General features: G+C 42.7%; 1 protein-coding gene across 1 annotated transcript in view; it reads left to right on the top strand.

The window, feature by feature from the left end:
* The first annotated feature begins 30 nt into the window (after positions 1-30).
* ITIH5 (inter-alpha-trypsin inhibitor heavy chain 5) overlaps positions 31-13494 on the top strand; it is an 83200-nt gene continuing 69736 nt past the window's right edge. The window contains exons 1-2 of the mRNA XM_019644529.1: positions 31-226; positions 8931-8975. Of these exons, the coding sequence (XP_019500074.1) occupies positions 137-226; positions 8931-8975 (135 nt within the window). The 5' untranslated portion in view covers positions 31-136. The remainder of the gene's footprint in view (positions 227-8930; positions 8976-13494) is intronic.

The raw sequence follows: 13494 nt of genomic DNA on the forward strand, positions 1-13494 counted from the left end.
CGGGGCTGGAGGGGTGGCGGGGAGGCGGGCCGTGCGCCTCCGCAGCCTCCAAGCCCGGGCGCTGTCCGCTGGGTGCGTCCGCTGCCCGAGCCCCCGCGCTGTCCCCTGCGCACGTCCTGCGCTTCCCAGTGCCGCCATGCTCCTGCTGCTGGGGTTGTGCTTGGGGCTGCCCCTCTGCGCGGTGTCGCTGGAAGAGGCGAAGAGCTGGGGTGACACTTCGGAGCGAGTAAGTGGAGATCTGGGGGGAAACCAGGGAGGGCCCCTGTCTGTTCCCGTCGTCTCCTTCGGGCGCGTGGCTGCCGGGCAGGTGCTTGACCTGGAGGCGAGGAGGAGAGGGACCACCCCCATTTCCTGTCACATCGTCCCCCCTTCTCCTCTCCGTCCCCCAGCCCTCTGCAGGGGAACTCCCCCATCTATTGGTCACTCGTGGCGAGTGTCTGGATGGTGATATTTCCTGCAGAACTGTATCTGGGACTTCAGAGTCCTGCAGAACCTAACCTCCTTGGCCTCCGTTATCCGCGCGGATTACTGCTCGTTTTTTGTTGTTCATTTGTGAGCCAGAGCCCTAAGCTAATTACAAGGATCTTTAAGTCGGCTGTCCTGGGCAGCGCGTTCTTACTGTTGTTCCTGGCTGTCCAGAGAGAAAGCACCATCTAGGGAAAGTCCCCAACTGTTGGAAACCTCAGCTTTTCCCATCGGAAAACAGGGAGAACACGACTCTCCACCAGGTTCTTATCCCTGGTTTAGCAGTTTAAAGGTGGCCGGATGGTGGGCAGACGGCCAAGAACCAAAGGGTCACACTTTTCCTAGTTAATATTGCGTCCATCTGCCAGGATTTGTGTTTTAAATGGCTCAACCTCAAAGGTGGATAAAGCCTGCAAACATGAAATCTCCACATAGTGTGTGATGAACAGAAAGGCTTTATGAAAAACAGGAACATGCGTGTAAAGACCTTGGAGGAAGAAGTGGCTCTCTCTCAAGTAGTGCATCGCTACACCTCCTGGTGCAGTTTGTACACACCTCATTTAAATTATATTCAAAGTGTTTAGCCGAAAGCATGTTTTCACGTGATGGGAGGAAGAGATGAGTAGGCACACTTTTCCCCGTCCAGCACCTTGGTTTGTTGGCAGAGCCAGTCTGGAAGACAGAATCTGCCTGAGCATCAGATGGTTTCCCTCATGTTGACTCTGCCTCACAGCTGTGCTTTCTGCAACATGGAAGGAATGGTCGGTCATTCTCTCGTAGCGTGTCAGGAGGCATAACCCATAAAAATTCCAGGAGGCTGTGCGGTGGAGAGGGGAAGGTGCTGGCGGGGATCGAGAGAGAAAGGCTGGCCTTAGCCATTTCAAGTGGTGTGGCCTGGGCACGCTGTTTTGGCTTGCTCCTTCTTTTCCTGTTGATCCCAGCAGGGAGTCCGTCTCCTTGTGGGCATATTTGTAAGGATTCAGCCGCTAGTGTGTGGCAAGGACCCTGGTATACAGTGGGCACTCAGTAAATGGTAGTTTTAGTAAATGGGCTTGGTGCCAGGCTGCCTGGGTCTGATTTCTGATTCTGTCACTTAACAGTTCTGTGACTCTGGGCGGGTACCTTGGGGCCTCAATGTCCAGTTCTGTAAAACGTGGACAATAACGGGGTGATGAGGATTGAACAGTTAATATACCTAAAGTGCTCGGAACAGTGTCAGCACTTCATGTTGGCTCTGACTGGTAGGCTGGGGCAGCTGAAGTGCTGAGGGAAGGAATTTAGGGTAAAGATCTTAAAACGTTTTGGAGGGGGATGTGGAGGAAGGAGCATGTGGGAAGAACTGAAACAAAGAGTCTGTTTATGAACTAGGAAGAAGGATTGAAGTTTTAACATCTGCAAGTCCAAGTAGGCTAAACCCACCATAGAATAACATGGGTTTGGCCCCTGGTAGTGATTTCATGCTGTCTTCTACCCATGGCCCTATTTATCTTGAAACTGACTAAATCAGAAAAAAACTCCAAGATAGAGAGTTCTGTGAAAATTTGCAATTTTACCTTTTATCTCCACTCTATTACAATTTTTAAAAACGTACTCATTTATTTATTTAGTGTGATGTAGGATTTAAGAGCACAGGCTCCAGAACCAGACTTTCTGGGTTCAAATCCTGGCTCTGCACTTCCTGGAGAGTTACTGAATGTCTGCGAGCCTCTGTTTTCCTCATCTGTAGAATGTGGATGATCTGACTTAAAAGGATTTTGACAATTAAGCGAATCAATGTACTTAAAACTGAGGGCAGTACCTGGAAATGTAGTGCTCTAATCTCAAAATGATGGTCTTCAAAATGATATGTAAACTCAGGTTTTCTTATGTAACTGAATATGCCTATTAATTTGCATTGCAATTTTCACAGATGTTATCTTATTTGTCATTTACCTTTAATTGGAGGTATTTCTAATAACACCTTAGACTCCAGTTTCTTTCTCACTCCCCCACCTCATGTGTAACCAAAATTACCCATAGCAGGATTACTACAAGCCATGTTTTTCAAACTTTGGTGTCAAAAATGACACTCGGGGAGCTCATTAAACATTCAGATTTCTGACCTCCACTCCCATCAACTTAGATCCATTTGGTTTACATGGGGCCCAGATGGTTCCGATTCGGGTGATCTGTGGTCCCCTGTTAGAATAATACTGCTTTAAAAACATCTTTCAGGAAATTACTATTAAAAAGGAAGTCTCTTGTATAAAATCAGACTGCCACAAATTTATCTGTTCTGTAAGTTTCAAGTTGATGGTTTCTTTAAATAAGAATAGTGCCATATTCTTCTTATAAAAGCAGTTCTTAATTTACAAAATAATAATAATAATCATCAGTTATTGAGGGTCCATAATGTCCTAGAGAGTTTGCTAGGAGCGCTGTGTAAAAATAATAAGAAGCAATCAAGTGTTTGGTTAAGAGTACTCCAAGTGGAGCCAGACTGCCTGGGTTCCAATCTGGGTCCCACCACTAACTGGCTGTGTGTGTTTGGGCAAGAAGCTTAACCTCTCTGGGTTGCAATTTAATCATCTGCAAGATAGAGTTGTTAATAGTTCCTACCTCATAGGCAGGAGTAGGTCTGGGTTTTGGGAAGGGAGTAAAATTTACACAGTTTGCAGGGCCCTCATGAAGATAAAGAATATCAAATTATGATTACCCAACTTGATGCTAATGTGAACATTTATTTAGGATGATAAGCAAATCACAACAAGCAAATACATTTGACAAGCTGACAAACACTAAAGTAACACCCATTGACAAGGGATTGTAATGTGAGGGCTCCTGAAGCTTATTACATTTTATTAGCTTCTAAATGATAATAGAATATGAAATAGAAAATAGTAAGCCACTTCTGCTCTGACTGTTGTGAGGATTAAATGGGTTAATTTAGGCAAAGTACTTGCCTATAGTAATATTCGCTATTGATAGTACTTATATGTACAGCCTGGTTAAATCTCCGATGACCACTGCAAGGACAGTCTCAGCGTTCTCGCTTTACCCACGAGAAGCATGGAGGTCCACCCAGAGGTGTGACGTCCCCGAGCTCCTGTGTGCCCAGGCTGGAGTGGAACACAAGTGTGCTGATGACAAAGGCAGCTCTCAGTGTCTCCTCCAAAGACCAAGCCACTTTCTTATTTACAATCAAAAGTAGTCTGTTTCAGTGTGATTTTTATTTGTAGCTCCTGGTATGTAGACAGTGTTTGATATATGCTTGTGGTACCACATTGATGGGGGTGATGCATTTCTAATTCCCCAAATAGAGGATTTCTGGAGTTTTAATTTGTTAGGATCTCTCTCCCAGAACCAAACCTTGGCATTGGGGATAACAGAAAACCAAGACAACTGTGGGTTTTTTGTTCTTGTTTTTTTTAACTTTTGAAAAGTAAAGTAAATAAAAGATTTTGTGAGCTCCAGACCATTCAGTAACGTCTTCTTTTTATGGGCATGGGTGGAATTGTTGAAATGGAGGGGTAGAGCTGAATGGGGAAGGAGATTCCCTGTTGTGGGGAGAGAGTCCAGAGATGTCCTCATTCCTAAACCAGCCCTATCTTGTTTCTTTGAGGGGGGTGGGGGGAAGGAAGGGTGGGGGTGTCCTGAGAATCAGGTGAGGAGTTGTATGTGGCTTGGTGTTCCTAGCTCACACCGTTCCGAAAATCTAGATGCTCGAACTTAAAGCACGCTTGCCTACGATGCTGTCAGACTTCCAGTGGGAAGTCCCAGCATGCTTTCTGTATCTCAGGAACAGCAGCGTCTATTTAGGAAGATGGGGTTATAGGATGGAGCCCTGAGCTTTCTGGGGAAGGGCAGAGGGTTCTGAACCTCTTGATTATTGTCCCACAAGCAAGGTCCATGTCCCTTGTTTTTCACAGTTAAAAGAAACAGAGACTTGCCTACAGGTAGTTGGTTTTTTGTTTTGTTTTGTTTTTTAAAGTTGCCTGGAAATTGTTTGGAATTTTAGCCCCAGAATGAAATTTCTTCTTCCATTACTGAGTTATAGGCACCCCAAATTGCAAATGGTTAATAGTTGAACAACCTGCAGGAACATCGCTCTGAAGGAAGAGAACTTGTGCGGGTGGTACAGAATTACCCAAACGGGCATCTTCCCAGACTAAGCTGTGCTCAGCCTCGGTGATCGATGGTGTCCCAGTGCCTTTCCAACCTGTGGCTTTTGGTTTTGCTTCAGATCCTATAAGAGATCTCTGAGACAGTGGGCTCCTGAGTTCCTGGGTCTTGGTTTCAGGATTTCAGAATGCACTCAGAAGTTGGAGCCAGCTGGGAGATGATGTCCTAGTCCAGAGTCCTGTAGTCCCCAACATCAGTCACTTGATGGTGTGTGGCTGAGGCTGGCCTAAGTGTAGCATCGCTTGGCTCTGTTATGGGACCTAGAGTCACAGGCCCAGTGACAGAGCTCAAAAGGAAGGTAGAAGGCAGGAATCCTACCTTGATGTCTCTCTGTCACTCCACCTGGGTCATGAAAGCATTAACACCAAAAGGCAACACATGTGGCCTACGTATTCACAGTCCCTTTCACCACAGGTATAATTAGGCTTTCCTGCTCTCCTGTCTTCCCAGGCTCTTTCCCATTTTGGGACTTTTTGGAGTGCTTTCAGGGTGTTTCTCCTCTCTTCTAATCGTGATCCAACACTGTGATAGACCCTGGGGAAAAATACAATCTCTATCATCCAAATTATGTCATTTAAGCAGTGCCTGTTGGTATCGATGTATAGTTAGACTAACTGATGATGGGGTAGCTGGGGGAGATTGTAAACCCCTCAGGCCTGATAGTGTTCTTGCTATATCACTTGTGCAAAGGACATCTTCAGCCACCCTTTACCTCGTGGTAGTGAACAGCCGCCATCACCTACACAGCCACCTTCTCTCTCGGGCCCCTGACCAACAACGAGGGCTGTCCCATGCTCCACGTGTGGGTCTCTAGCCCACAGCTGGAGTCATGGGTGCAGCAGCTGTTGGGAGTCAGTCCCCAGGACCCTAGAGGAACCCCCACTCCCAAACAAAATTCTAGTCACACCATCACAAAGCCTGTCATGGTTATTAAAGAACATGGTGCAGTCTTCTTTTTTTTCCATTGCCTTTGTAACTCATAAAAATTACTTTGCCTAGTCAATTTTCATAGGTATATTAGTTTCTTTTAAGTTAGATAGTATGGTCCTTGATGGCAAAGATATTGACTTATATTTCTCAATCAGTGGTGTGGCATCTTCTGGACATCTTCTGTTCTGATGCTGGAAGAAATAAGCTCAGCCCAGGAAGAGCAAAGGATCCTATTTGTGCTGTCTCTTAAGTCTCTGATGTGGGGCCCCGAGCAGCTTGGTGGAGGCTCTAAGATTACTATTCATGGTAGTCCTCGATATGAAGCTGGAGTTGGTTACTTATCGGTCCTTAACCCTCGCTCCCAGATTCTTAAAAGGCAACGGGAGAACACTCAAACAATTAATGGGATCAGGAATGCCTAACTAAAAACAATGATGATGACATTGGTGTCATTTCCATTTCAATCTTAGCTGGCACCAGGAGTCTGTGTATACTGGGGAAGTTTTGATTCTGGTTCAATCTGAGTTGAAACTTGGACTGAAGTGTAGCCATAGAGATCCCCTGAGAGGTCAGACAGCCATCTCAAAAATGAAAAAACCAACTTCTCTTGTTCTTCTTGAAGCTTGTTTATTTTCTTGGAAAACCTATTTTATGAAGGCAGAAACTTCAAAGAAAATACTTCAGCCAAAGAACATAATACCTGAGAGGGGCTGGGCTTTTCTTCTGATCATAGTTATGTGAAGTGGTCCCCAGCCAATTTCACAATTTTAGGAAAGGGAAAGCCTGAGATAAATCTGCTGAACGGGTAAAGACCTTGCCCAGCATGCTTACTGTGGCTTTCCTTGAACAATCTCATACATCCTACCTCATTTTAGAAACGGAAACCAGTATCCTCCTAGTACTTGTTTAGTTCTTATTTGGAGTCAGGGCAGATGTCAACCTAGATCCGATATTATTTCTTTCTAGTTCATGTTCTATAGAATAGCCTTTATTATGATTTATAATGGTAATTTACAAGTGTGTGTGTGTGTGTGTGTGTGTGTGTGTACATATATGTGTGTGTGTGCATTTTTTCTTTTCCTGGGAGGGATCAGGGAGAGGATAGGGATTAAAACATTTTCCATTATACTTTTAGTTTACAAATGGGAATACTTTATTGTTTTTTCTATTACAGGAAGCAGTGATTGCTAATTTGTCAAAAACTGAAGCAGTACAGAAAAGTTTAAAGAAGAAGAATTAAACCATCCAAAGTTAATAGCCATTAGCATGTTGATGCACATTCTACACATACAAACACTTATGCTTACAAAAACAAGGTCCTGTTAGATATGGTGTTTTTTTACCTGAGTTAATCACTTAAACACGTGTTATTAATATATCAGTCAGGATAGGCTGGGCTATACTGTTGTCACAACCCCCAAAGCTCAATGTCTCCAATGACAAACGTCTAGTTCTTGCTTATACGACTTGTCCATCTTGGGTTGGCAGTGGTACAGGAATGTACTTTGTGGTCACTCGGGGACCTGGGCTTCATGGAGTAGCTGCCACCTCCAATGTTGCTAATTACTATGCCATAGAAAAAAAGCATTTGTGCAGGATCACACATCAGTAATTAAATACTTGGACCAGGAGTGACAACTGTTTCTTACATTCATAGCTTATTGGCCAGAACCTGTCACATGACCCTGCCTTCCCGCAAGGGGTCAAGAAATGCAATACTTCTGGCAGAAAGCTAGAGAAGTATTCAGTGAACGGCACCCAAGTGCAGTTAAATGAACATTTACTGAAGTCAATAAATATAAAGCCATGTCATTATTTTTAATAGCTATATTTTAATTAATCTGTGTATCACAATATATTTAACCAAACCACTTTTTAAGGCTATTTTAGACTATTTCCAATTATTACCAATTGTTTTTAAAGTTGCAAAGAGTTTTCTTGTACATTTTTTTTCTTCTGCTGATTCTTTTCCCCCTTATAATACTTTTCTGTAAGGAGAATTTCTAAATTAAAAGACATGCATACTGTGAGAATGTAAAATGTTACAGCCACTAGGAAAAGTTTGGCAATTTCTTAAAAGTTAAACTGAAATTTACCGTATGACCCAGGAGTTCCACTCCTAGGTATCCTGAAGGAAATAAAAACATATGCCCAACACAGTTTAGCACGTGAATGTTTATGCAAGTTCCACATAACAGCCAAATAATAGGCCCAAAGTAGAAACAGTCTAAATGTCTACCAGCTGATGAACCAAATGTGGTTCATCCATACAGTGGAGTACTATTGAGACACAAAAAGGAATGAAGTACTGATACATGCTACAACATGAATGAACCTTGAAAAGACTATACTACATGAAAAAAGCCAGTTATGAAAGACCACATATTTTATGATTTTATGTATATGAAATGTCCAGAATGAGAAAATCCATAGAGACAAAGTAGTTTAGTGGTTGCCGAGGGCCAGGGGAAAGGCAGGAGTTTGGAGGTGGCAGTTAAGGGGTGCAGGGTTTCTTTTGGGTAACAAAAATGTTCTAAATCGATCTTGATGATGGTTACACCATTCCATGAATATACTAAAAAAACATTGGATTGTATACTTCAAATGAATGCATTTTATTGTTTGTAAATTATACCTCAAAAAGCTGTTAAAAAAAGATGCATCAAATCTGGGCACATTTTTCAAGTTTTGGATCGATGTTGTCAAATTATCCTTCAGGAAGAACGATTTATTACTTTTTGCAGTAGTAGTTAATGCTTCTGTTATTTATACAGTGATTTTCATGAGTAATGTTCAATAGCTGGCTAGGAGTTTTTCATGAATCCAGAGTAGCTGGTTAATTAATATCATTTTTGAAAATGAGGATTTATATTACCTTCCCACGCCCCTCCTCTGCATGTGGGAAAACACAGCAAATTATCCAGAAAAAACACAATAAGACAATTTAAGATAAGTTCAGTTTTGCTTTCAGAGTGTCCTGGAGTTTTGAGTTGAATAACTGAGCCCATCAGAGTAAAGCTGAACACGTTCTCTCATTGTAATGAACACAATAACAAAGAGCTTATTTTCAAGTCCGAGATAAAATGAAACACAATACCGATACTCTCATGTACTCTCAGTCCTTGTCATTTTATCCAGACCCCTGGAACAGATTTAGGGACACTCAGGTAGTGTGATGACGTGGATTAAGCAGTCAACCAGATGTGAGAGGGGTGAATCCACATATGGCCTAGAAGCTCCTTGATGAAAGGTCAAAGCTGCTTTTCAGGAAGGATAGTCCTTTTTTGTGACTTTGAAGTGACTTTTGACCCCTTCATGTAACTCCTTTTAGAATGACCTTGCAGTCACATTTCATGACTCTTCTCTTTTTATAGGTTGGACTCAGGGTCCCGAGGCAAGTCCGGCTGCTGCAAAGGCTGGTATGTATATTCAGGGTGCATCTTAATGTCTGCTCTCTCGTGAGTCTGTGTATTTTGAACCAGGAACTAGCTTTGTGTGCAGCGCCTCCAAAGCCTATAAAGTTACTTCTAGAAGGATTCTAACATCACACAGCATACATAGCTTTCGTAAGGCTTTCTTTTAGTGGCTTTTACTTTCTGGAAAGAGACCTGATTGTTTTCAGTAGGCCTATAAGGACAAAGTACGGGAGTTTTAAAGGCCTTCTTAAAAAAGAAAACCAACACCTAAATTCCCCTTGACTTTTTTTTTATGACATTCTTACACAAGAAATAAAGGCTTCCTTGTGAAGTAAACAACTAAAGCAAGAAAAGAATTCACATTTACAAATTAAAGCTTTATGCCATGCTAGTTGGGCAAGGCTCTCAAGGCCTGTTGGAGGCTATCAGGTGGGAACTCGGGCATTCATTCAACAAGTATTTTTTCTGAATGCTTCCTGTCTACCCTGCACTGTTCCAAGCACTGGGAATATAGCAAGGGACAAAACAGGCCACAGATGCTGTCCTTCCTAGAGCTGGAATGTTAAAGGGGCAGAGATAAGCAAAGTAAATAATACATTGTAAGCATATTAGTGACGGAGAAGACAACGAGTGCCACTGAGAAAAATAAAACGGCAGAGGAACATGGGGGGACCTTACATACATTAGTGTCTATGGGATTCCTCCCACCTTCCCTCCCTCCCTCCATAGTTTCATCCCTTCCTCCTTCTCTCCCTCAATCCCTCCCTTATCTATGAGATTTCTGAGCACTGCTTTCAAACAGTGGGATCCTATAATGACAGCTACTGTTTACTGAGGCATTTTACAGATGAGAAAACTGAGGTTCATTCAGCGAGACTGAGGAACTTGCTCTAAACTACAGGGTTGGTAAGAGGTGGTAGAAGTTAAAGTCCCAATAGTCTGGCCCCTGAATCTTGTGCTCTTAGCTAATATACCAAACTGCTTCTCAATGATATGTATTTTTCTATTGTTATTTTCACTCACCTGGCCTAGCTCTACCGGCCCATTCTTTAAGATGGCGAGAAATGCTCCAAGTTGTTGGCACACCATAATTTGTTAAGCATTCTATTATTGATGAGCTTTCAATTGTTTTCCAGGGCTTTTTTCCCCCCTATAAACACCACTGCAAAAAACTTTTTGTTCAGTCTACCATGTGGGTGCTTTTAATATAATGGCCTAGATTTTTAGTAGAAGGATTGCTGGATCAAAGTGCATATATGTTTTAAATTTTGATAGGTGTTATCAGATTACTTTTTGAATACTGTTCTGCTTACTACTGTCTGTATTAATTCCATTTCTATCCACAGTGATGAATATGCACATTTCTGCCAGCAGTAGATATAATTACTCTTTTTTGACTTGCCAGTCTCTTAGATATAAAGTGATATTTCATTGTTCCTTTAACTTGCATTACCCTAACTACTTATGAGTTTGTACCTTTTTTAGGCTGTTCAGAGTAGTTCTATGAACTGATTTTTTTTTTCAGGTCTTGCACCCATTTTTATAATGTGTTTTTTATCCCGTAATTGTCAGTATGTTGAATAACCTTGTATGTTGTAGACACTCTGTATTTTCCGCAGAGTTCTCATTAAAATCTGTCATTTGTCTATTAATGTTGTTTATGGAATATTTGCCGTATGAAAAATTTTAAGTTCCTGAGCAGTAAGTTTGTCTTTTTTTTTTCTTTAAAGATTTTATTGGGGAATTGGGGGAGAGGAACAGTGTTGGGGAATTGGGGAAGGGGAAATAGCCAGGTTGTTGTCCTTCATTCTTAGTTGTGGAGGGCACAGCTAGCTCAGCTCCAAGTCCAGTCGTGCCGCTCAGCTCAAGGTGCTTTGCTCAATTAGTTGTGGATGGGCCTAGCCCATCGTCTCAAACAGGCAACCTTGTTGTTAGGAGCACATGCTTTCACCAGCTGAGCCATCCTGCCACCTGTTGGCAGCTCAGTGGCAGCTCAGCTCAGGCGCAGCTCACAGGCCCATGTGGGAATCAAACAGGCGACCGTGTTGCTCAGAGCTCGCACTCTTGAGCAAGTTCTTAACCAACTGAGCCACTCGGCTGGCCCAAGTTTGTCTTTTCTTTATAGCTTCGAGTTTTCATTCTTGGTTACATAGATTTGCTTGAGCCTTTCGCTTAGACTGTCTATGTCACCTCTCAGATGATCTGAGAGCACTCTGGGAATTTTAAGTTTTACTGTTACATGTATTATACTTTTCTAACATGAGCGTTGCCCATTCAACCGATACCCGAATGTGGTCTTTCCAGCAGTACACATGCTGCCCCTTTAGTGACTCCACATCACCTGCAGAAATAACTCCAAGGACATAACAAGGCCCTGCGTGACCCGGCTCCTGCCTGGCTCTGTAGCCTCAGTTTACCCTACAAGTCTCCTTGTATTTTAGATCCTAGCCGTACCACACTGATCTGAATGTTCTGTTCCCTGATGAATAGAATGTGGGTGACAACAACTGGTACTCTCTCATTGCCACCAATCCTGGACCACAGGGATTTGCTTGGTTTCATTCTGAATTAATTAGTTACGCTTTTCATGAAGTATCCTTGGTATCACATACACACACACATAAAACATTAATAGTTTGAAAGCCAGGGGTGTCTTTGTGTCGGTGCTTAGCAGATATAGGCCTGGTTCTCCTATGACAGTTCGCTGTCATCATTTAACCTCCCAATGTAAACGGCCATGTCTGGCATCTCCTTCATAGCAGTTATTCTAAAATTTGTGGGCTGCATTTGTTTTAAGCAAATGTTGTAAGATACGTAGACGCGGAAATGATCGTTGTGAAGGAAGACGCTTATACTCACAGATGTGTGGGAACAGGAGGCATGCCACACAAGACCACATGGGAAGCACAGAGCCAGTCAGGAGGCAGAACGGACAGAGGGACAGCATGGCCCAGAGCCTTTATTATTTATTTATTTATTTATTTATTTATTTATTTATTTTTGCAGTAAAGAATTGGTGAGTAAGCTTAGGATTAGATAGTTTGAATAATTTTGGCAGGTTCTGGGCTACAGTGGCAGTCCCTCGTTGTCCAGTGTGGCCCTGGGATGACTCAGGGCAGGGGGAATATTGATTTGGTGTGTGAGAGTTTGATAAAGGAGGTGGTCAGGGATGTGGGCTGTGTGCTGGTTCCGTATAGATCAAAGGTATACTCACAGGAGAGTTGTTTATCTCTAGGAATTAGAGAGAGCAAATGCCAGGGCATTAGGAATATATAGGGAATAAGAAAGTATATGCAGTACAGCAGGTAGCATGGTGCTGGTGCCGTTACCTCATGGAGGGTTAGTTATATACGAGGTCAGACAATTAAGTTCGCAAACTCATCCTAGGGAAAGTGCCAGATACCTCATTGTTGAATGTCACTGTGGTCACCTGCGAAGTACTCCCCTTGGGAAGTTATGCACTTATGCCAGCACCTAGTCCACCCTTCAAAGCAATTTTGGAACTCTTTTTCTGGAATGGCCATCAGAGCTGTCGTCGTATTGCCCTTGATGTCCTGAATGTCATCAAAATATCTGCCTTTCAATATTTCCTTTATCTTCAGGTAAAGAAAGAAGTCACTGGGGGCCAGATCAGGCAAGTAGGGAGGGTGTTCCAATACAGTTATTTGTTTACTGGCTAAAAACTCCCTCACAGACAGTNGGAGGGTGTTCCAATACAGTTATTTGTTTACTGGCTAAAAACTCCCTCACAGACAGTGCCGTGTGAGCTGGTGCATTGTCGTGATGCAAGAACCATGAATTGTTGGCGAAAAGTACAGGTTGTCTAACCTTTTCACGCAACCTTTTCAGCACTTCCAAATAGTAAACTTGGTTAACTGCTTGTCCAGTTGGTACAAATTCATAATGAATTATCCATCTAATATCAAAAAAGGTTAGCAGCATCACTGCAACAAGTTCACAAACTTCATTATCAGACTTCATATGTGCCTGTCTCTCCACTCTCAACTCTAACCATCATGGTTTATCCTTTTTTTAGGAGGTGTGAAGAGCGGGCTTTTTTTCCTACCTAAAGGTGATAATAGCATTTGATCTTTCCTCTCCTCTAAACATCATGAAATATTGCTGAGTAGAATGTATTACCACAAAAAGTGATCCAAGGCTGAGGCCACCCTCTGTCTACAGAGGGTAAATTATTTCTCCAACCTGGTAAATACAGCCCCCAGAGAGGTGCCGGGTCTGAAAATCTTCTGCTTCATGTAATAACAACATGGGTTATTCTGTTTTTCCTCAAAAAGGAGAGGCCTTAGGGTTTAGTAAAGATCTCTGGATCTAGAGTCAGCCAAACTGCCAAGGCTCAGCTTTCTCCTTTATAAAGTGAGGGGGAGCTGAGGTAGATGGTTTCTGACATTCTCTACCACCTTCAAAGTTACTTCTTCCAATGGTCCCTGAAGAACTGTCAGATCAGAATAAAACAACAGGTTAATCTTCTGGGAGGAGGCCTGGCGTCTGGCAAATGACATCA

The sequence above is a fragment of the Hipposideros armiger genome, unplaced genomic scaffold (assembly GCF_001890085.2).
Source record: "Hipposideros armiger isolate ML-2016 unplaced genomic scaffold, ASM189008v1 scaffold_88, whole genome shotgun sequence".
In the NCBI taxonomy this organism is placed as follows: Eukaryota; Metazoa; Chordata; class Mammalia; order Chiroptera; family Hipposideridae; genus Hipposideros; species Hipposideros armiger.